The sequence below is a fragment of the Styela clava genome, chromosome 4, assembly GCF_964204865.1.
Source record: "Styela clava chromosome 4, kaStyClav1.hap1.2, whole genome shotgun sequence".
In the NCBI taxonomy this organism is placed as follows: Eukaryota; Metazoa; Chordata; class Ascidiacea; order Stolidobranchia; family Styelidae; genus Styela; species Styela clava.
The window spans coordinates 8,561,399-8,585,537 of record NC_135253.1 but is presented as its reverse complement, the minus strand read 5'-3'; the positions used below and the strand labels follow the sequence as shown (position 1 = coordinate 8,585,537).

The 24,139-nt window shown below is 33.7% G+C and overlaps 1 protein-coding gene across 1 annotated transcript; it reads right to left on the bottom strand.

The window, feature by feature from the left end:
- Positions 1-1,171: 1,171 nt before the first annotated feature.
- Positions 1,172-23,120, bottom strand: LOC120326375 (semaphorin-3C-like). The gene is made up of 20 exons (XM_039392647.2): positions 22,853-23,120; positions 20,792-20,949; positions 20,102-20,152; positions 13,628-13,741; positions 10,166-10,268; positions 9,852-9,953; positions 9,004-9,152; positions 8,096-8,216; positions 7,379-7,430; positions 7,044-7,215; positions 6,301-6,487; positions 5,993-6,069; positions 5,852-5,893; positions 5,327-5,493; positions 4,704-4,884; positions 4,154-4,256; positions 3,516-3,806; positions 2,737-2,868; positions 2,387-2,464; positions 1,172-1,790 (listed from the first exon to the last, which is right to left on the bottom strand). The coding sequence occupies exons 1-20, from the start codon at positions 22,920-22,922 to the stop codon at positions 1,759-1,761; spliced, it is 2,382 nt and encodes a 793-aa protein (XP_039248581.2). The 5' UTR covers positions 22,923-23,120; the 3' UTR covers positions 1,172-1,758.
- Positions 23,121-24,139: the final 1,019 nt, after the last annotated feature.

The following is a 24,139-nucleotide window of genomic DNA, read 5'->3' as shown; positions in this document are numbered from 1 at the left end:
TAAAAATGTCATTTGAGTGATGCATTAGATTATAGATTTGGAAAAGTTTTCTCGGGTTCCCGACTGCAAGCTGTTCTAACATTCGACGGCTCCGGGATACAAAATTTTGACTACAAACGCATGCCTTATTAGTTTCAGTTGTAAACATTGAATATTGACTTTCAGTAGTTCAAACTTTCCACTTCATGACTCGGGGAGTTTGAAAATACAACCGTGACGGAGAACACAACTTCGACAATGCTACTAACAAGGAAAGAACGACAAGTACTGATCTTGCGGTTTTGTGAAGAAATATGATATTCAATATTCTTATTAGTAACGAATACTAGGTTGTCGTCGTGATTTGCATAGACGCAGTATTTAATTTATGTATTCCTGAACAGAACTTAGTTCTAGGACTCGTGGGAAGGAATTTTCGTAAAATTATCTAATGTTTCAGCATATACAGCAGTTGGCGCATCGCACTAAATGCTAGGAATATGCTTGCCATCGCATCTGCGATTACATGCGCAGTTCGCATTCCTCGATGGAAAATTATGTACAAGCAGATGGCTGGACTTCTCGACTTCGTAGGGTGGTTCACATAACCGCCTTTCCGTTAGGCCGTCCTCTGCCATCAAGTCCACGCATCTGAAACAAATACCTACTGGCTAACTATCCCCATACCGAATATGGAGTGGTGACCGAAAGAGAGGTCGTGGTTTTCTGTATGGTTAAGATGTCTCACCGGTTTTTCTATTCCCGGCATAAATAGGAAAATCCAATCCTAATTGTTGAGTTTTTCACGATCCACAACGCCCTCGTGCGGCGTATCTGCACTAGCCATTATTAGTTCGCTGTCTGGGCCCTGAGAATACTTGGGCTTTTAATTCCAACAGTATAGTATTTTATAGACGCGTTCACAAACTATCATTTTAAGACCCTACTTACCTGTATAGAGTTTTATTTATTCTTTCAGATGAAATACATATATTTTAATACAGAATAGGCGATAGTTTCGAAACATAATATACACCGTTTCTATTTGTTCGTAAAATATGTCAAACGTGTATTTAGAAAAGTGCATGGCTAAAGGAATGCAGTATAATTCACTCATGCTAACTTAATAAAATGCTTTAAATACATCGTTTACACAAAGTTAAATACGTTACTGTATAAACAGAAATGCGAATCATTTTCAAAATTATTTTATTTCATAAAAAAAAATAAAGCACGAAAATATTTATTATTGATATAGGCCACACACATAGATAATACGATATAAGAATTATCATTGAATCAGGGATGGTTGAACATATTGATAAGAAACTGCAATGCAAATGAAAAAAAAAATGGCAAGCTCTTGAAAGAATAAAATATGGGAAGACTAAAGTTTCAGCAAATCAGCCGATATATTAAAGTTATTAAAATATTTTGAATCGTATTGTTATTGAGACACATGCGGTTTATAACACAATGTTGAACAACTAAAATTACCCAAGAATCGCAAAGTATTTGCTGTTTTTTTTCAACAGTTAATATTTAAAATCAGATGATGTAACATTGAATAAATAAAAAAATAAAAAATATATATGTGTATATCCATAAAAATAGTACAACAATAGCACTTATTTGAAAGTGAATTTTTTAACAATGATTATTCACAATGAAGTGAACGATAAAAAGACAGTATGAACTCCAAGAGGAATGCGTTATTTGGTTTTGATTTTTTTATATTGCATATCATATGACAGACTGATTGCACAAACACATTTACACTCATGCGCTTGTTGTTGACATTACAGCGTCGTCTGCAAAAAAATATAATATTAGTTCCCGCCATTTTCGATATAAAATGCCAATATAAAGATTGAATTAGAAAATAAAAGTCTAATACATTCGGTAACCCACTCAATTAGGACTATAGCCAGATTGAATCTAAATAAATAAATAAAAATAGATTTCTTTCCCGCATCCCTATCGTAAGTGAATCAGAAGATTAATTCTCGAATATAGGGAGGCAAAAGTGACAAATAATAATATAATTGCACCGAATGTTTATGAATTTTTAAAAGAATGGTATCTAATGCCATATTGAATAAGATGAAAGAGCAAAATAGTAGGCCCCGTAAAACTAAAGAAAAAATTTGAAAAACTGTATTGAGAATATTTAACCGATTGGTTCATTTATAACGCAGAAAGGCGATTTTTAGCACAACAACGAGAATTTCATCTACTGACAATTTCAATTTCATCTACCGTCAAGGTTATGGACTGAACATTAGATTCACAGTCCAAGAGAATAAATAAGATTTAAAGGCACAATGGGTTTGTGAAAAGCGCTGTTTGATGCGAAATTAAATTGAAAACTATATAAATAAATAATTGGAAAAAGAAATCAACTCACCACACTTTAAATGTGTTCTTTCGTGTTTTTTACTCCATAATAATAAATATTGCCTTTTATATGAACAACCATCAATATCTGAATGTGGAAATAATAAAAATGAGAGGGATGGTTTTCAACTCTGGTGTCGGCGTAAAAATGTTCGAACTTTTTGCACCAAACCGGAGCTATCTATTTTCATAAATAAATTATTCTAAATATGCCGGGATAGAGAGCCCGAAAAACTTCCTTCGACACCACTGACTCGGAATGGGTCTTGATCAAGGTTGTCCGAAATAGTCCAATACCAAAGAATTAATTTAAGCACGCTATTAAATACTTTTTGTTGTACTAGAAATTTTTAAACATACCGTTTTTCAACTCATTGACCCTCGGTTTTATTATCCATACATTGTGTAAAATAACAATAAGAGAAATGAGAAACAGCGCAACAAATATTGTAAGCGCGAGAGTCACTGCTGTGCAATCACTTGACGAGAGAGCTGAAAGAAAAAAAAGATTTCGATAATTCAAAGGATCACACTCTTGTGATGTCAGAATAAAATAGCTTAAAATGAAATGTAAAATTAGTGCCTGAATAAAATAATTTATACTAATTATCGAAATTACTAATTCTTCTGGAAAACACGAGCAAAATCTTATTCTACTTTTGTTGCTACAAACTCTTGACGCAATCTTTTCCAAGCATCTTTGTGACAAAGGTCACATATGGATCCGACAGTACAAAAACGTGAAAAGAAGGATAGACAGTTCGTCACACGACCCCGCAACATATTTCTTAGAATTTTAGGAAAACTTGGAATTTTTTCGAAATCAACCACAAAGAAGAATTATAGAACATCAAACTATACGAATGAAAAAAATCTAGATAAATAACCTTGCTCCGAAAGATGGAGTAAAAATATAAAGCCTCTATAAAAAATCTTATCCCAAATTTTATCCATTGGAAAATGTTGCTATTTATATTGTTTATAAATATTCAGTTTTATTAATAATTCAGATGATTTAAAGTAGTGAATAGAAAAATAAAACATTTCCGCAAGATTATAAAATTCCCGAAGGGCTGTTTAGAATTATGTAAGATCAATATATATTATTCGAATTTTGATAAATAAATATTTTCGCTTACTTGGGGTGCTGACCTGGCCGCTAGAGGCTCGCACGTAGTCCACTGAGCCTGTGGACTCGATTTCGTCCTGTGAAATCGCTCGTACTGTTACAGTGTATGTTTCGCTGTCATCGATGTTTGAAAAATAAAAAATATTATTTTTCTTAGTAGGGAGAAATAAAATTTCTTGAGAAATTTCTCCGTTGTACTTGATCAATCGAACCAGGTATTTCACGGCTCCTGGTACGTTTGACCAACTGATACCGATGTTGTTCTCTCCCCGAAGTAAAGTGACTTCTGGTCTCTGCAGGTCTAAATAAAAATTGATATGTTGTAGACGAATGACATTAGAATATTCCAACAAATTCAAAGTCCTTAATTGACAAATTCAAATGACGAAACAATGACGTAATCGAGTCATAAACGTCAGTTTGTCATTGTTTAAATATAATTTGAATATGACGTCATGATGTAATTTTAAGATGTCGATAACTGAGATATCAAACCCGTATCTATCTACCCGTATCTAAGTACGTGCAAACCATTAGTACACCCCAAGATTCTGGGACATGACTGTTTTTAAAAAGTTGACCAACATATAGATAGATGATTTATTTCACACGGATTTTGTGAATCTTCTAAAATAATGATTAAATTACCTGTCGTAAAGTTTCTTTTGATTTCCTTACTTATGACAGTATCGTTCACAGACCTTGCTTCCACTTGGTAAATGCAACCATCTTGTAATGTCGAACGTTTTATCTAAAGATATAAAAAAAAATAGTTAAAAATTATGACTTGTTACCTCATTCACAGGACCATCCCACAGACTTATACCACAACATATCTGGTCATTTTTGAGAGACCCTTCAAACACTAGAGGAAATGACAAGCGCATTTATCTCTGAACCAGACAATTACTTGATAATTGTTAGATGCAAAGTACAACAAAGTAACCAGCATGACTTGTCAATTCACCAATATCGAAAAGCAGTATTTCCAATCACTAGGTAATTTTTGTTTTGATGGGGCAGAATCCGGACCAAATATTCGGGTTTGTATCAGGTCGAAATAGTATTCCATCTGCAGAAGGATTGTGGTCGCCTGCGGTAAACATGTCTGAAACTGCTTTGTCTTCAACCACCTTGTAAACTTATACTATTTACATCGAGATCAGAATCGATTTTCTGAAACGTCATTTTTACTCACAATCATTTTGTTTTTTAATGTTTTCTGCGAGAACACGATTTTCTTCGTTTTCTCTACTTTAATAGTGATAATATTAAAGATATGTGCCGTTATATCGTTCTGGTTCCAAGTAATTCTGACGTCATCTTTCCCTAGTTGTGCAGACAAATTTCGTGGAGTATCAGGAGATATCGGACATGTTCTGAAAATAGCATGTTATATTAGTATCAAAATATGAATAGAAACTTTAAACTATTTAAAACTACATATATGCTTAATTAATACTGATAAAAACTAGCAGCAAACTTGACAAAAATATCATAGTAATTGCTTCGCCAATGTATAATAAGATTTGAGATATTCTAGCAAACGTGACCATAGATAAGTGCGACAAAATCGAAGATTGTGGAGTGTTAGATAATAAATTAGCTTGTTTGTATTTGGGTTAGAAATATATGTTTTAAACTTTGGTTTTAAACAGTTAAGCTCATCATTCTAATCATGTGTTCTATCAAAGCCAGAAAGCCCAAAGTAAATCAGAGTATTCTTTCTTTTTGATTGATCCTGATTTCAACCCAATAGATCATACAGAGTTTCATGATTGTCCCCACGTAGCTCTATGTGAAACAAGCTGATGTTAGTACCTTTGCTTTTTGTTTTTTGCAACATAGCATGAGAAGTTGAGGTTTTCATCGTCTCCCTTCCATTCGCATTCGGGATCGGAATTGCATGTCTCACAATCGATATTCAGCGAACAAAATTGAATCGGCAAAGACATAACTTTTGAAGTTGTCACTGCCAAGATGTAACCCTTGATGGGAAAAACGAAGTAGGTATAAGAGTATATTTCCTTCATGTTATTACTTTGTTATGCTTGTTAATCGGTATTAGTTTACTAGTATATATGAAAGGCCGGACCTGAAGCATGGATTAATCGTTACTTTTGTAATTGGTGCTCCTCAGGTCCATGTTCGATAAGAGATAATATTAATAATTCCCCCCAATTTGCGCGTATCAATAGCTAGTGATGCATTAAAGAAGAAACATCAAGTGATAACAGAGTATGCTTAGAGAGGGAGAATGGAGAGTTTCAAAATAGTCGATGGGTGGAATGTATTAAAAAAGATTATACTAAAAAACTAGAAATAATGAAAAAAATAATAACATACTTTTCCTTCAACTAGTTCAGCAGTCATGATAACGTCATTACCCTGAATTGAAAGAAAATGAGAAGTTGTTTTTAAAAATTATATTTCTTCATAAATGCATTATACATTAAACTGATGAAGTTTGCTTTATGGCAAAGTTACCTGGTATACTCTCCGTTCGAATATATCTGATGTGGTCATATCAGAATGGCGTACAATTTTCTTCAAATACCCGTTTTCTAAAAAAAAAATAGTAAAAGAAGGTGAAAGAAATAGTGAAATTTTTTGTTTGTAATTTAGAACTAGCTGTAAGTATAGGTAAGATAATATGACCTGAAAAGAAAATTGGAAATGTTTCTCATTCAATACCAGGTAACAAATTTTACTTGCTATACACCGTAGCATGTAAAATATGAATTAACTAGTTAAAATTATCGAAATAACTAAAACTAATAACTTATTCGTCAAACCTGAAAGTAATAGTATGGTCTTGCTCCATTCTGTGCTGTGAATAAACATAAACTTATATTTATGATCTGCATTGCCAACATAAAACGGTTTTCCGCCCTTTGGTGCAACGTTTGTTTTGATTAGAATATTTTCTAGAACGAATTTCTCGAAAGCACTTTTCAGTTTGTACGGCAATGTAGTAGGGCACTGAAACAAAATGTGAAATGTTAGTATTCATCTAATATCTTACCCTTGAAACGTCTTTGACGATCATTTTGAGAGGTGACTGGTGCGGATAAGTTGGTCTATTTAAATATTTACGTTTTGTCTTCAATTATTCCAGCAGTTAACTTAATTCTGGAGTAACCTAGCATTTAAGGGCTCATTTTCAATTACGGCACTATGTAAACTATAAGATCTCGCGGAAGATATTATGAGGGCCTAATTTAGGGATACAATTTTATAAACCTATTTACAAACTAACAGACAAAAGTGTTACTGCATGAACGAGGACGTGTATATAAGCACGCATAAGAATTTATCTGAGTGAAAGGAATAAATAGATGGTTGAATTTCGTTTGTTGTCCCTATTGCTGATTACCTATTTTTGCGAAAATAAGTCAATATCGAAGGAAACTTTCAAAATATCTCTCGTGTGGTAGCTACAAACACACGATGCCTTGTCTTTGTCTAAAAGCCCGCAAGCATCACAGAATTAGTAATATATTTCACCCTATACTGTTTGGAAATCGAATTCACTGACCTGTCCCGGTAAGAATGGAGTATCTCCGCTCGGTTCGAATGATATTTCATTATTTGGATTCGTTTTGTGGAAGTACTTTGTTTTATTGTTTTCGAAAATTTTCCCTTCCATGACGTCATCAATGACGTCTGTATCATATTCTGCAAGAGCGTAAGTAGGAAGACCCCAGTTTCTGGTATCAAAAATAAACAATATATTGAAAATGTAATTTAGAAATTTTATGTAACCAATGCGGTGCATATTTTTTATGATCATGAAAAAGTATCGTTTGAATATTTTGGTTTCGGTATCCTGCGTTAAAAAATTTCCAGACTGGTAATAAACAAAACTCTTACCTGCTTGTTCTAAACATTCCGAAAATTGACGATTTAATTTGAAACGTAGAAACTGAAAAAAAAAAATAAATAAATACAAAAATAATTTACAAAATATCCATTGCAATAACCAGGCATAGTCGTGGCTGCATATTTTTGCAAGCTTTGGCATGTTTCTATATGCATTATTTATGGTGCAACTAAATTACATGATAAATGCAGTTTTTATAGACAGGACATGCATGGGCGTATAGGGCTTCGGTTGTTTACTGATAAAATGCAATTATATTACTAGGGAACAGAAAACATATTTCCAAATATTGATTGTGCTAAAGCTAAATGGACGCGGAAGCGAAATAATTCCACCTTATATTTCTAAATATAGTAGCAAATTCTATAGTGCAAATTCTAACCGCACGCAATGAATACCGCATGTTACAGGTTTATAGAAATGAATCGGGAATCGTATATGAGTATTATATTAGCAAATAAAATGCTTAAAATGATACGACTTTCATAAGATCTCCCACACTTATAAACTAGAAACATAAAAACATATATTTTAACGATAGTAAACGTATTTTATTACAATTTTAACACTGATTTCTAAGCATTCAAGTATACTCTGCTTCACAACTTTCCAAATTTAGCAACCGATGAAATAAAAATTCTATACCCGAATGGGAGTTTTTATAAAACAAATACGAATATATATAATCAATGGTATATTATAATTACCTAATTCGTTATAGTACAGATTTTCATCGTCTGTTATGGCGTAACCAGGCCAAGGACAAATTAATCGGACTTTGCTAAACGTCATCCATATATTTTTATTCCATGAACCTCCCTGGTCATTCTGTTGATAAAACAAACATGAAAATTATGTACGTACAGTAACAGCATGTTGCTCCATATATAAAATATAATAAATAGTATCGTACGAAAATAATATTCAATATATCAAATTCGCAGTTTCACGATCAATTTAGATAGTTTAACTTGGAAAAAATCTCATTTTGAGAAATTGGAGTTTCAGTATCATCCAATTTTAGTTATGAATTACAGAAAACCAATCAAATCACTGTTTATGTTTATTTCCCCGCAATCCAAAATTCAAATTATAAATCGATGTTCTTTTGTGAACAATTTCCAGAAGATAGATATATGCATGAACGACTTTTTCTTGTTCATCAGGAACAAGAAGACAGTATAAGTTCTAAAAGTTCTAAAAGAAAGTGTGTACAAATTCACAAATGAACCTTACAATTCGATGTTGCATATTCGTAAATATTGCTTTGGAATGTATTCGATATAGTAAATTAGTCGGTTAAGACTTCAGGTAATCCCTGATATACAGAATTATCAGTTGCCTACTATTTTACAGGGTAGTTCGCATCTTGGCAACGCTAAAGGACCTAGAGAAGGGGGTTCTGGCATGAAGAGAGCTCCTCTGTGTTTTCGCGGATTGCGGACGGGCATTATGAATATAAATTCTCGCTGAAAATTGAGATGATGGGTGCATAGTTCTAAGTTATATCAACAACGTTAGTCCAATACTCTCGGATAACCCATAGTATTAAATCAACACTGAATTTTATCCTTTTTCGTTCTCGTCCTCTTTGGAGTGAAATAAATGAACGAACCTTGCATACTCGTCCAACCATACTGTAGAAATCGTTCTTTGTGTTTTCCGCATTGAATGTGCCACCCACGAAATTGGTAGATTTTTCGTTCAAAAATAAATATACATTGTTCTTGTTTGGCACTGTATAGATGCCTTTAAATTCTGGGCCTGTAAATTTAAAATATAGTAAAAACAAAGGTTGAGGAAGGAAGCAATGCAGAAATTTATATAACACAATACTGGCAAGTGACAATGCTGATATGCGTTTTGCTATTCATCAGTGCCATGAAAAAGCGAAATATAAGTTTGCATTGTTAGATTGAAAGTCGCGAGTGGGCGTTTTTAATTAAACCGAAACTCGACAAAAATTCATATTTAAGGCTTGAACGAGCTCAGTCTTTAAATCCACGGAGTACGCTTGAAAATTAAAATAACCAAGCTACTTCAAACTACTTATGAAGAAGTGCAGCCATCTCTGTAAGAATGCTGACTCGAATTTGACCTATTTCAAATTCCATACTCAAACTTACATACTTACATTCCCGAATTTCAAATACTAGACTGAATAGCAAAACATGGAGATTAGTTAACAGATAACTTTCTATCAAGAAAATCACTCAACGAGCAATGGGCGCGACATCTGTTATCAGCACTAGGGCTGCAGTTTTTTTACATAAGTTTTCTCAGAGATTAATTTATCGTGCAATAGCATGTTCTTATTCCCGACACTGAAGAGTTGAATTTTGTTTTTTTCGGGTAAATGGATACACCGTGTGGTTCTGGACAAACTTTTATAAATAAACAGGGTTACCATTCTCGCAAAGATAATGATTCAATATGTGTTATCCATATGCTCATGGTACTCACCATTAAACCATCCTCTATTCGTTGACAATGATTCTGGAATTCTTTTTGAAAATATTCCTTCCTTTGACACAGATGGGGTTGAAGCAACGTAGAATTCGTCCTCTGGAAATGTAAATATAAACAATATTGTACTACATTGTATCCCCTGGGTAATACCAGGCTATTTTAGTAATTTATTATTTGCCGTCTTGCCACTCGCAGATCTATTTAATTTGAGCAAATTAATATAACGAAAAACAGCGTTTCAATCATCTTTCTTACAACCTAAAACTTAGAAATGGGGAAGGACTAGAATTCCATAAATTTGATTTTACCTGTTGAATTTTCTTTACTCATGACTAGTGATCTTGTTTGACTGGTGGGAGAATCAGAAAACCATGATTTTGCATCCATTCTAGTTTCTTTAAATGTTGAATTCTATGAAAGGATGTTGATATTGAATACTCATTATCAAATTGAATAAATGAAAAAACGGTCAATCTGGGTGATAGCCCATTGCATGACAGTAAAGAAAGGAAAAACTGCTGAAAACGGGTGATGGATAGAATGAAACGATAGCGTCTGACGCGTGTTTCTTCACCTTCATACAAACTTACCTGCGCTTTTCTGATAGTTAAGCGATAGAGAAAAGCATAAGAGATTATCCCCACCCACATAAGACGTATTTCGAAAAAGCTAGTCCAAATAATGTGAAAATGACTGTACTTGTCGGTCACGTCCAGGCGAAATCCTCAACATTTTTGGGATCGTCAGCTCAAATATTGTAACTTGTAAGACATGTCTAGACTAATTACTGGCTTGGATCTTTCATGCAGATAAGTTGCTACTTAAGCGTAAGGATGTACTGTTCGAATCTTCAACAACGGTTCGTACATATTTAGTTTATTACAAGCCCTGTTTGCAAACCCAGTTTGATACACTCGATAAATATATACAGTTTTGAAATAGAAGTCGACTTCGCCTTACAAATTTTGATAACAAAAAACTGAAATCTATTATTGCAAAATTTTTTTTAGTAAATATGCGTGGCTGGTTGTCTGCAAATATAGAATCAATTGTCTTACAGCCAGCCATTTTGTTTGCACAATAGGATATCCAGCTCTTCAACATTTCTCACATAAAAGTATACGCTCATAATCACGCGCATGTAGTTAAATTTCATCATTTTTTTCCACGGCTATACGCCTCCGTGAAGACATGCATGGTGTAAATTTTACCTACTTTAGTAAACAAAGGCTAGCAGGCGCATGATAATACTTTAATTATTTGCTAGATCAATTTTTATGCAAATGGTCACTCGAGGCATGAATGTCATACAAAGTTTAGCGTGTCAAAAGTTCGTTTATGTCGGGTATAAACTATAACCATGCTTCATCGGGCGGTCTATAAACGGTTCTTGCTCGGCGTGGAATAAACGGACGAATAGAATTTTAAACTCAGATTATATACTTCCGACAAAATTGCATGACTTATACAAAAATGTGGGCGTAACGATAAAGAAAAGAATAAGCAAGGCGAAAGTGTGATCTCAGTGAATATATTGGTATTCAAAAAGGTGAAATCATGATATGACTCTCGATGAACAACCTATTGTGTGATCTATAGCAGGGATAGCGAACCACTGACCCGTGGGTCACAAGGTTACCCACCATGTTATTTCGGGGACCCGCCAAGTCACGAATTATTGCAAACAACATTTCATTGATAATAAAACCGTGTCGCACAAGTTTATAAAATCGAGAACCAAAAATTGCTCCATTCCTATTATAATTGCCACATGTGTAAAACTGAAACCTTACAAATCCAAGTACTAACGAACGAAAATGCAATTTGAGAATGAGATGCGACTCAAAGTTTTTCATTGACGCAGAACTTGTTTAAATATCTATGACCCTTACCTTCCTTTCATAATAAAAAGAAAATTTTTGACCGATTCCGTGAAACGGTTTGCCTTCCCTGATCTATGATAACGCTCAAGATGCTGTACTTTTCATTGATGCATGAATGCTAACACACACACGGGTTAGGATCGGTAATTTCTTTTAGTTTTACTTTGAGATTGATGTGAATAGAAAGTATTATTTTGCAATAAATCACTTTGTGGATATTCGACTTCAATATGGTACTTCTATATATTAGAATTTGTAAAAATTGATCTGGACAGTTTTTCAATTTTGTACCGCATTCTCCATAAAACAATGTACAAGGTGATTACCAAAAAAACAGAACCCATAAATTTTCTAACTACTTCTATCAAATTGAAGCAAATTTATTTAATTTTGTTCACACTTGAACTTCTGTTTGTGTATGATTGTACCCTGAAGTTTAATATTTTAAAACGCTTTGCATAAAAGTTACGTTCTGTGTAGTATATGTTCCAAACGAAACGAATGTTTTGAAGTATATACTTTTACAAGTATAGCGAGGACATCGGTGCTTGAAAAAAAAGTCGATAAACGGTATCTTACACAAACCAACTCAAACATATAGACAGAGAACACCAATGACATTTTTGTCCGCCCTTCAAGACGCCATGAATCATTCTGTAAACGGACGAACGAACACAGAATAACAGACAGTAAATATTTGGAAATAAACAATCGTATTATAGTTAAGCAAAATCATGTTTTATTTCAATAGAAGTAACCCGACATTGTTATTAATAATAGTTTTCCCATTTTTTCTAAATACATGACATTCAAATTAATTTGATGGTAATTCGTAACGTTCAGGTGAAAATGGGGACAAATATATTCACGTCCATGTTTTTCGATTACCAAGAGTGATACAAAGGTGTAGCGATGTGTCATTTGACAAAGGAGAATAGTCTACTCTATGGGTCACAGTGAAGAGAAATCGGCTTTGGCCACAACCCGCCATACTACGTGGGTACAAACTCGTGACTAGGGTGTCTGAGAATGCTTTACCCCAAAAGATAAAAACGTCTGGCTCTGTGTGAGTGGGTGAAAAGGATTCATGACATGAAAATGTATGCTGTCTTTCTCTAAGTACGACGAAAAAAAATTATTCATAAATAAGAATGCATTCTGACGTGTTATCGTGTGTCTTCCCATTAAACATTTCCCGTTAAAAATTAAAACTTTGATCATTTGGGGAATTTTTTGAAGCTGCACACGAGGTTAACATATGATAATATATCAAAAACATATGCACAAAACAAAATGATCATGGTTATATGGTATAATAGGTACAGGCCAATTGCTGCCTCATTAGGAGAAGATACTTAACAACACCACAAGCATACTTCAAGCGACAGAGTCTAGCATTTGAAGAGGTATCATTCTTATTGATACTCGAAGCACTTCAAAATGTCTCTATATTTTTAAAGAACACACTGAGTAAACCACCACGGCGCCATATTCACATATAGATGATAAAATGAATAATACTGTGCAAAGATTGATAGATATAATGATTTGCGCCAAAAAAGACCGCCTAGCGAATAGCGATGCATAATTTCAATGCAAACAATGCCCACATTGAATGCAAACGAACCCGTGGCAAATCGCCATTTCTCAATTAACTTTGGACTTGTTGGTAATGTTTTGCCTTATTTCGACTCTGTAGAAGTAGCCCCCAATGTAAGGATCTACCAAAATCTTTCCAATTCGGCATCGTCTACTCAATTTATTACCCCCTGGGTGAGGTGGTGGGCGTGTGGTTCTACATTTCATTTCGTGATTCTACAGCACGTCGATTAATTAAACACCGTCATAGAAAAATTTAAGTACAATACTCAAAATGATGCCACTCACCTCAATATTATAATAATAACATTTCGGCTTTTTAGCATTCGTTCCACAGACCAGCAATTCTCCTTGTGACGTCACTTCCAATATCCGCACAGTGTTTTCGCAATGGAAATCGGCCTAAAATAAGTAACAGTTGAACTACGTGAAATTTTAGTAATATTAGCAATAATTTTAACAGTACTGTTTTTGGCAGCAATTTTCATTCAACTAACCACAATAGACGTTACATATATTTTTCATGTCTGCTATATTGTAATTCAAAATGCAAATTTATAATTGATTACTGTAATCACATCACCTATATTGTGCTATACATTACATTATTCACATTTATAGATACCATATGCCACCATAGAGAAATAAAAGTGCCTGACTAAGCACGAAGAACAGATTATACAAGTTTGGCGTACTAAATACAGTACAACTTTCCGGCGTTACCAAAAGGTTACGAGTTATTTAAATTCCAATTCCACGTAATTATTAATGCTATAGTTGTCGTGCTACTTAATATTTACGTGTTGTAACTTTCGGTAAAGGATACGGTATTTTGATTATGAATTTTGATTAAAAGGGAAATTTGCGTAAATTTTTTAATTTTGGGAGTTCATTAATAGATAATATGCTGATTTGGAACGAATAATGTACAATGTAATAATGATTTTTCACTTTCACGGTCATCATCTAATAATGACGTTCGTTAGTTGGCTGAGCATAAGAGAAAGTCACAATTCGGGTATTATTGAAAAAATGACATTCTGAAACTCGAATCTGGGAGGTCGGAAAAGCATCGTCTTAATCGTGGTTTGTCAAGGGGGCCGAGTATTTCTTTAATTAATGTGGCAATCGAAGAATCAAACATTTTTGAGAAATAAACTGCCCTTATTCTATTTTAGTACGATAAAAGTGGAGGTAGTTTAAATTGAATTTATGAATAAACTGTATGGTGTATATGATAGGACAAGATTCAATTATACTCTATAAAAAGCTTATATATATTTTTTCACTTTAATAGTACTGTAAGTAATTCTGACATTCCATATTTGGCAATACAACTTGACATACGAGTGAGCAATAGGGCAGACCAATTTCATCAAATTCATTGAATAATACATGATATATTGTCAACTATGTGGTCGTTTATTGATCGTTACGTATGTCTTAGACCAAAAAGTTTTGGTATTTTACTTAGTTAAAAAAGTAACAGAAATAAACACTTATGCTCTGAAAACGTTGGAATTAAATTCGTGAATTCATTGGTTAGATTTATTAGAACCAACAGTTTTACAAGCTACATGGTTGTTTTATTACGAATTATTTTTTCAGCTGGAAATGCCTCCTATAGCACATTACATTTATTTGCATTTCAATAGGAACAAGCAAATATTGCTAAAAAGATAATCAAGGTTTAGTTACACATGGCCAATCACGGACTAAAAATATCAATTAAATACAATACGCCATTACAAATCGAAATTATCGATTTGGCTGAACTATATCACGTGGGAGTATTACGAATATCATTCCAAATTTTTATGTATACATTGCGTCACAATAATATGAAAATTACTACTATGAACTATCAAATTCGCTATTATAACGTGAGATAACAAATTAGGTCATCACGCTTATTTTTTAAGCACATCTAACTGCTTTGGAAATATTTAGCGAAGAATATTGTATTCTGAAATCTTTGAATCGGAAAAGCGTGTATTGGTATACTCCCATACATGAAAGGTATGTTTCTGAGACGTTTTTGCTACGGAACGGTCGTTTTACTTTATACAAGATGATGTTGATAAATAGACAATCGTTCTAACAAATGCGAATCTAAATAGGAAATACTGATTATAGCAACTTCAGACAAACAGACACGAAACCGAATAAATCTGTTGTGTGATATTTAAAAGACTGCCCTGTAGCTATTTTGATATCTGCGGATGTGTTTATATAAAACAAATTTATCTCGAAGTAGTCGATGATGACTTGGCTCAAAACAGGTTTTTGACGTGGATTCTGGCCACAATACAATCAACGAATGGATATTGATAATTCTATGAGGCATGCTCACATCTTCGCCAGACAGCAATGATATTTTCGTTTTTAAAAGGAGACAAAATTGATAAATAATTCAATAAATTTAGCATAGAAAGCAAAAACATAATCAATTTAGTAGACACAGTAATAAATTTAGCAAATTTACTACACTCCATAAGTAATAACTAGCTCAAACTCTAAAAATTATTGTTGTCTGGAAGTTGCAAGAGCGCTAATTCGTTCGGCATAAACTGGAATTTTCCAGTCAGTTACAAGAATAAATGTAATAGGACAACAAATCCATATTTTTTTTAATATATTATTGTAGTTGGGCCGTTCATGAGCGCCCAATTGATAAAGCCACGATTATAATTCATTTAGTGAGCGGAATATGATCATGATATTCAAGATTCGATAGAATACTGATGTTTGAAGTCTCTACTTCGCAAAATAACGCCCGATATAGTAAAGTCTATCATAATACAATATCACGTCACATTTCAAAGTGGTTTCATCGTGATTTTGCATTACCACGTCACTGACGTAACATGCACTTTCAGAGAATGCAATCAAACTCTGTGGAATAAGCTATCATTTAACTAGTAGGTAAAATATGATGTCATAAAAGGAAATACATTCTCGTATTCAAGCTCAACATTGCAAGCAATGAAAATTATTTTACGCAATAAGATCTCGAGATGCGTGAAAAGAATATCGGATTAATATCTCGACTCTGAAAAATGACTTTACTAGCGGCGTGAACTTGATTTCGGACAGCATATGCCTTCCCGTAAAACCTACTTGAACATTTACAATGATCTCATACACTAGCCATCTGGTAGCCAGTTAATGAAGGTATGATCGAACTCGGCCACCAACAAATGACTGTTGATTCTTTTATTATTAGTATTATCTATTAGTATCGTGTAACTGTAAATGTTCAATAAATGGTTCCGAGTTTTTCTTCGATTTTCCCACGTATACACAAATATGATGGAATAATGACAGAAAAATGAGAATGATATTAATTGAAATGAAACATTGAACAATGAAATATTCTCACATTATAATACCTTTCAAATTGAAAACTTTTGTATTGATTCTTATGAATGCAAGTTGTGAATCGTATGTTTGAGATCTGAAACGAGGTCTAATGGGCTATGGCACACCCAACTAAGGGCACTAATTTAATTTAAAAAATCCAATCATTTTAATTGGTGTTTACAAAAAACAACATGGCATCATTGTCAAATTAGCTAAATGAACTAACATTTTAAGTAGTTAAGTTAAGTGTGTTGATTTCATTTTTAACATTTCTCCAGTTCAAAATAGCGTCAACAAACTTGAAGTTAGGTTGTAATTAGATGAAATCCTGAAGAAAACCAATGATTATTCCATCAGATTAACGTTTCTCGAATTCAAGTACAAGTTTCAGGTATGAGTAACTGAGGAAATCGCGTATCCACAAGTTGCGTGACGCATATTTGCAGTGTATTTTATATAAACTAACAGTAATTAAACATAGTAAGCTGCCGGATTTGAAGAATTTCGATTTCAACATAGTTAGGGCCAGCGGACAAAAATTTTATGTCCTTATTCCTCAAAATGGAAGAATTCAACACAAAAGTTTTGTTTTTGCATATTAATATATGTACATCTATATAATATATATATGTAATCTTATATAATTACATGTTCATGGTAAAGACGAAAATAAAGCCACTTCATGCATTGAGTGGAATGGAGGTAAGGCGATTGAAATACTGATCTTTACAATTTTGCAGGGCATGCAATATATTATATTATATATTGAATAAAAAATAAAATTTGGAATGTCATGCGTGCGTTATATACACACAAAATAATAATTCTAGTGAATTACATGAACAGCTTGCGTTTTATAAAACGTATATAAGCTGACATGAAACTTAGTCTTAGATTATATGATATATCTTTGTTTTCTCCGAAAAATCGGAATGGCCAACATTTAATCTAATTGGTTTTGAATATTCTCATGATTTAAAGTTGATATGGAAATACGCTGACTGCATTTAATCGAAAATGTACACGGTATTTCCCACAATAAAGCACAAATACGATTTTCTTTTTTACATTTTACAAGTTTACATCACCTCATTTTACATTTTACAAGTTTAGAATGGCCTCATTCACAAGCAACGAATCGGTCGGTGACTTGCTAGCTAGCAACTAATGGATAAAGAACTGATGTATTCAATTTGATGAAAAATAGCAACTACGCCAGAAAGTCGAATCCATACCGCGCGAGCAACAGTGTAAACACCTTATATTACCATTTCATCGGAAATCACAAGTATTTTATGTGATCGAGAACAAAAAAATATGGGATGATAGCCAGAGATTGCGCTTTACTGAGATGAATAAACTGCGAAGGTTTACTCAGGTGGCGGAACTGTTTTAAATGTGAATCATTCGCGTATACTAAAAAAACACCCAAACGTCAGACATTGGCTTCAAAAATTCCAGCAAAATCCATCAATACCATTAAATATTTAACAGTAGGAAATAGGGATGTCACATAATCTAGGGCTATAAAACATTGACTAGTCAGGCAGAATAAATGTTTTGGTTGAATTTACAGATGATTATACAGTATTTTAAAAATGTAAGCACTAAATTTGCGCTTAACCATTCAACATCTCCCCATATCACGAAAAAAATATGAAAATAAGTACTACGGTATATCCCGATACGGGTAATGATGGCGCCCCCAACCTCCGCTGCGAATCAACAGAGCTAGTATCAGCACCTGGTACTGGACGAGAGTGCGCGAAACATCAACGTTTTGAAGTAACATTACCATCTTTTCTGACACTTTATAAAACGACGGAATAGCGATTTTATACCGAAAAATATTTCATGTTATAAAATTCCACTGTGTATTTTTACGCTATTAAATGGAAAAGTACGTATTTCTTTTATTAGTCGACGCTTTCAAACTTGTGTGAGCGTACTGTTTGAGTATGAATGGCAATGAAATACTGAAATATACGATGTTCACTTTTTGTCCGATGACGTCATCCATTTCAAACTTGTTATTCACAAAATTTGGCATTCAAAGTCGGATGGAAATACGCGGAAGCTTTGACTCAAAGATCTTCAATTCAATGAGGTTGGTCGTCAAATTTGTACTGGCTGTTTTGTTTTTGTTCGTTGGTGGTTCTACAATGTTTGCAATAATTTTGCAGTGTGGGAAAATATTAGACCTAGAAGCGACAGCAATACCGCATAACAATATTCAATGTCCATTCAGGAAACGATTGCGTACGATTTTGTCTACAATACAGTAGGTCATTTCAATGTAGTGTATATATGCTTTCTGCTTACGAGCAACTTGTTCTGGATGGATTGAAGAGCATATAGCTACTTAAAATTATTTAAACAACTATGGTTTTTATCGGAATAAATGGACGCCTACCATTTCCCTTCTGTCAAACTATAACACCAACACGAAATGACGTCGAAATAATGAGAATAATATAGGATGTGGTCGAAAAACTCCCATCAGGTAGGTTTGACACTGTTTTGGAACTGACGGTATCTGAGACTGAAATCATCTATCTACCTTGTATATACTGGTATATAATACCAACTAACCGTTATAATTTACCCAAGATCCTGTGTAGTCATCGATATCTACACCTATCATAGGGTATATTAACATGTTCCCGATGATGAAAGGAGAAGGTTTAATATTACCTAACACTGCCATTGGCCCTTATGAATAAAAAAACATAACTTGTTTTCTGAGGTAAACTTGTTGGAATTTGTTAATGAAGAGAAATGCTTAGCGTTATGAGATTTTAATAAATGATACATATATTCGATTTTTTTTTTCATTTGTAAACATGGTAACTTGAAGATTGAACCCAAAGTACGCTACTGATTCTACCAACAAGAATTATAAGCGATTAAACTTATTATATAAATACAACAAATAATAATTCAAAGATGAGTAACAACAAAATGATCTTCGATAAAACGAAAGGCACGATAAAACGAGTCCTCAGAAACGTTTCACCATTTCGTCCGCTATTAACCGAAATGGCGGGAAACCTTTATTGTCGCTTCATCAAAGCGCGGTTTATCGGGGGTGTATTTAACAATAATCATATTAACGGAAATGACGTTGTAATTTCCCAGAACTATTTCCTGTCTGATCAGATTTTGATTTGTACCGAATCGATACCACACGCATATATGAGGCGACCTGATATTAGATTATTAACATACTCTTATATAATATGCACAATACCACCAGGCCGTTTCCAAAACGTAACTAAATTACACTCTAGGTCTAGGAATACTTCATCTTGACCTAACTTAAATGGTGGTATTTGCAATATTTTTATTCATACTAATGCAACATATGAAGTCACAGAATGAAACAAAACGGGTACTTACCGAGAATTGCTTACAAAAACCATAATTTCTTGATGTCGAATTGAACGTGATCTAAAAACGAGAAATAAAGGCAAAAATCTTTAAGGTCAATCAATAATTCCATTTAGCTTATATCTCTACCCTTGTTTGTTTGATAAGTCAAGTTTATCGGGAATTCTTGGGTCAGGATGACATCATTTGGTTGCTCCAATTATTTTACTAGAAATGAAAAAATTTTACCAGATGTTTTTGCCTTTAACAATTCTGATAATCCGACTGCTTTATTAAAGTTGGATGATTCAAAAAAATTACGACTTTCGTTAAAAAAATCTGGAATATTTTACAATTTTCGACATTGATGGATTTAAATAATCGGAATGAATAGTAGGTATACTATCAAGTTTTCAGTTATGGACATCGATAGATGATAGCAATATGGAGGTAACTAATTTTGTTCGCCTACTTTAAGTCAAGGAACTGAAACCTATGATCCTATGTATATTCACTCGGCTAACACAGACAGTCCCCGAACTCGTAAAAGAACTGAAATAATAAAAATCGGAGTAAAAGTATGGCCTAATCCTAACTTCGGAGTATCCAACATACAGATAAAACTTCTATATACAGTTTTTAAAAAGGTTTTTCTGATGATAGACATTCATAAGTGTGACATTATAAATCTAGGGAGTAGGACAGGCTATAAATTCGTACCTTTCTGCTGTTTTCTGTCGAAGTCTTATTGAGGTTTAAAATGACAAAATAATTTGTTCCACCGACAAAGGCGTTTTCGCCATGAACAACCATTTTATCCGAATTTTCGTCGCCATTTTCATTTTCATAAAGTGTTGTTGACTTTGGAATGTTGATACCTAAAATATACAAATAACAAACGAAGCTAAAATTATTATTAATATCTTCTAGAATAATTTTCGGCTGAAATCTTATGGAATATTTTTTCTTGATAAGAAAATCCCCTAACCGTAAACCTTCAGAACTATGGTGGTATCGTGAGATAAAATAATTTATAATACATTCATCATACGTCATAATGCATTGCCTATCAATAAAAATTCCCCTTTCTAAACTAATTTGTACAACGTGAAATCAGCTCTGTGACATTGTTTCTGATAAATTTGTACATATCTAGTGAAATAGTAATAAAATGCCAGTCACCTTTGAAGAGAGGAGTATTTTTATGGGTGCGTTTACGTATACACCAAAAAGAGATATACCCAGTGGTTTTCAACCTTAGGGTTCCGTCAGTGCAGTACCTCAGTTCCGCAAGTTTACATTCCAATCCCAAAGTCTATACAATTATATGTACATTGTTTCAATATATAATCAAATGACGATTAGGACAATTAAACTATTGCATGGGAGTTTCTCGATCCTCTGGAATGGGTAATATCCAAATATGCAAGCTAAAGTCTCGGAGTATAATGAAATGTGTGGATCGCGATATTGGCATTTCAAGTGGTAATAAGAGCGTAATTCATTTTTCTGTATAATAAGTCAAATGACGGACTACAATTTTTAAAGCTGATTTGGAATCTGTAACTAGCAGAAGAAAGTTTCTTTCTATTTGCAGTGCTTAAATAACAGCAAAATTGCATAAATATGTGAAATGTTACCAGACGAAGTGCAAAAACATTTTTCATAGTCACAATACGCAGACAACGGAAATGCGTATCGCTTCCTTTACCTTACTGAGATGCAGCATTCAAAAATTTTCGTATGCGGCTGCTTGCGCCAGACTGATAAACAAGTCTTCGAATAATGATAAATTACGCTTGGCCGTGAACTGGTCTTCGCGTGATTACATACCACATACAAGTCAATGGGCCGAACAAGACGCTTTCACGCCTGGTGACGTAACGAGTACAGCGGTATGCATTATTTATGACATCTTTCAAAATGATTGAAATGGACTTCGCACAGAGGCTTAACTACGGCGTTCTATTTGCGTCAAGACGCTGACGACTCGGAAAGCGAAATTTATCTGAAAAAAAATTTATTCCTAACCGACAATTCAAAATGAAAAAAAAAAAATTTGAGGCAAACAATAACTACAAAGAAAAATCATTTTTGCTCCGGTATTTTTGAAATATCCACGCGGCAGTTTAACTGCATGGGCATTTATTATATGGCATTCAAAAGTACTTCATATTGTTATACTTCATATGCATGTGGACATTGTAATTAAAATAATGCAAAATATGATAGCTGTATATAATGCATGTCCGCAGGCTATCACCTTATAAGATAAATCTGAACGCGCGCCCTGTCGCGGCGTATGAAAATAACATGAGAACAGCATTACGCAAATATTTTCAAAGAAAACATGATTTTATATCGATTATGTAACTAGTTATTAAAAGTCTGTTTTAACTGACCAACCAACAATTATTATATCATTACATCCGCTATAAAAACTGCCATTCGCGTTTAATACCGACCACGCGCAGATTGTTGCCAGATTTGAAATTCAGAATGTGTCAAAACAGTGATCACAATTAAGTAGGCTATTCCATTATCAAAGCACGTGATGGCAACTTGACAACTACTGAAATATTTGGTCTGTGTGATACTGCCAAGGCCCATTGATATAAATGATGACAAAATTAGACTATTCTACCGTAAAAAGGGCGAATGTCACAATGGTTTTAATACAACTTTGGGTCGACATCTTATCTGATATTACCAATTTACGCCAATTACAATTTGAATTGGCTCGGAAAGTACCCCAATTAATTGAAAATCAAAGCTACTCACCTTGACAGAATGAATAATATAAGCATCCAACGAAGGCACACAGTAAAATCGTAGTATGATGTGATCCCATTTTGTATTATAAAGCAATATTCCGTGTCCTACATAAGAGTAATCTCAATATCGGCATCTAATAACGGATGTCGTCATCGAATCATGTTGTAATGGATACGCTAATTTTAAAAGCTTGCCAAATATGAATTGTATATTTATTACTTGCTATTCTAGCTTTCGAAAAATACAAACTCAACACACTTAAACGTTTGAGCTACAACACTTGCTGCCAATCCGTCCTGAATGCAATCAAAATTTAATCAACCTTATCGTCGCGTGAAGTACATCACGCACCGAACAGAGCGATCGCTTCCCACGCTTGTATTCTCGTTCGCTATATCATACTTGAACCGAGCCAATTGGAGACATTTCAAAATTGCATTTTAAAATATCGATCCACATGAATTTTGCGAGGATTTACGATAGAAAACAAAATGTAAGATATTTATGGGCTGGTATAAGAAATAAGCTTTTAAAGGCAGTCTGAATAAAGCATCCATTTCTTCTTCTTTAGTCTCATTCTGATCCAAGTTCGCGTAACTGTAACTAAACTTTGTCTCCCAGCCCCATTCACAACAACGAAGCTCTACAGCAGCTTGAGATACTATAATTGAATCGATTTCCTTTGCCAATTTCGTGTAATTTTCGTTTTGAATAGCATATCACAATGACGTTTAATAGCGTATATAAAACATGGCGAGTACATTATTCGGTATAGCCTATATATAAATTTTATGTTTATAGATATAAATAACGTTACCGTTATATCTTAAGCTATCAATAAATTGTTCGGCTATATAAATTTATACCAGAAATGTTTCTAAAACTAGAATAGCATAGATGTCTTCAGTGGCGTTTGCAAAACGAATACAACAAATTTAAATATCTCAGATTGAAGACGAGCTTCATGCTTAGGCTATATTTCAATTCTTCGATCGCTAAGTTATCTGTACATCACAGGATATCAAGTTCATGCTTGTTCCCGACCTGTAAGACAGATTCGCGTACGGTTTGGTTTTGAGTGAGCTTTCCTACGTGTTTTTTATTCTGTAGTTTTAATTGAAACCTAAGAGGTATCTTGCAATCTCCCTGCGATGAATAAGTGAATTCCGTAGGGTTCGGTTGAACGTATCTGCCTATGAGTATGACTAAAACAAAAGCATACTCGATCTACCATGCAATCTAAAGTACTCTTCTCTTCACTGTACACGTCTGTCTCCGTCAACTGAATGACTG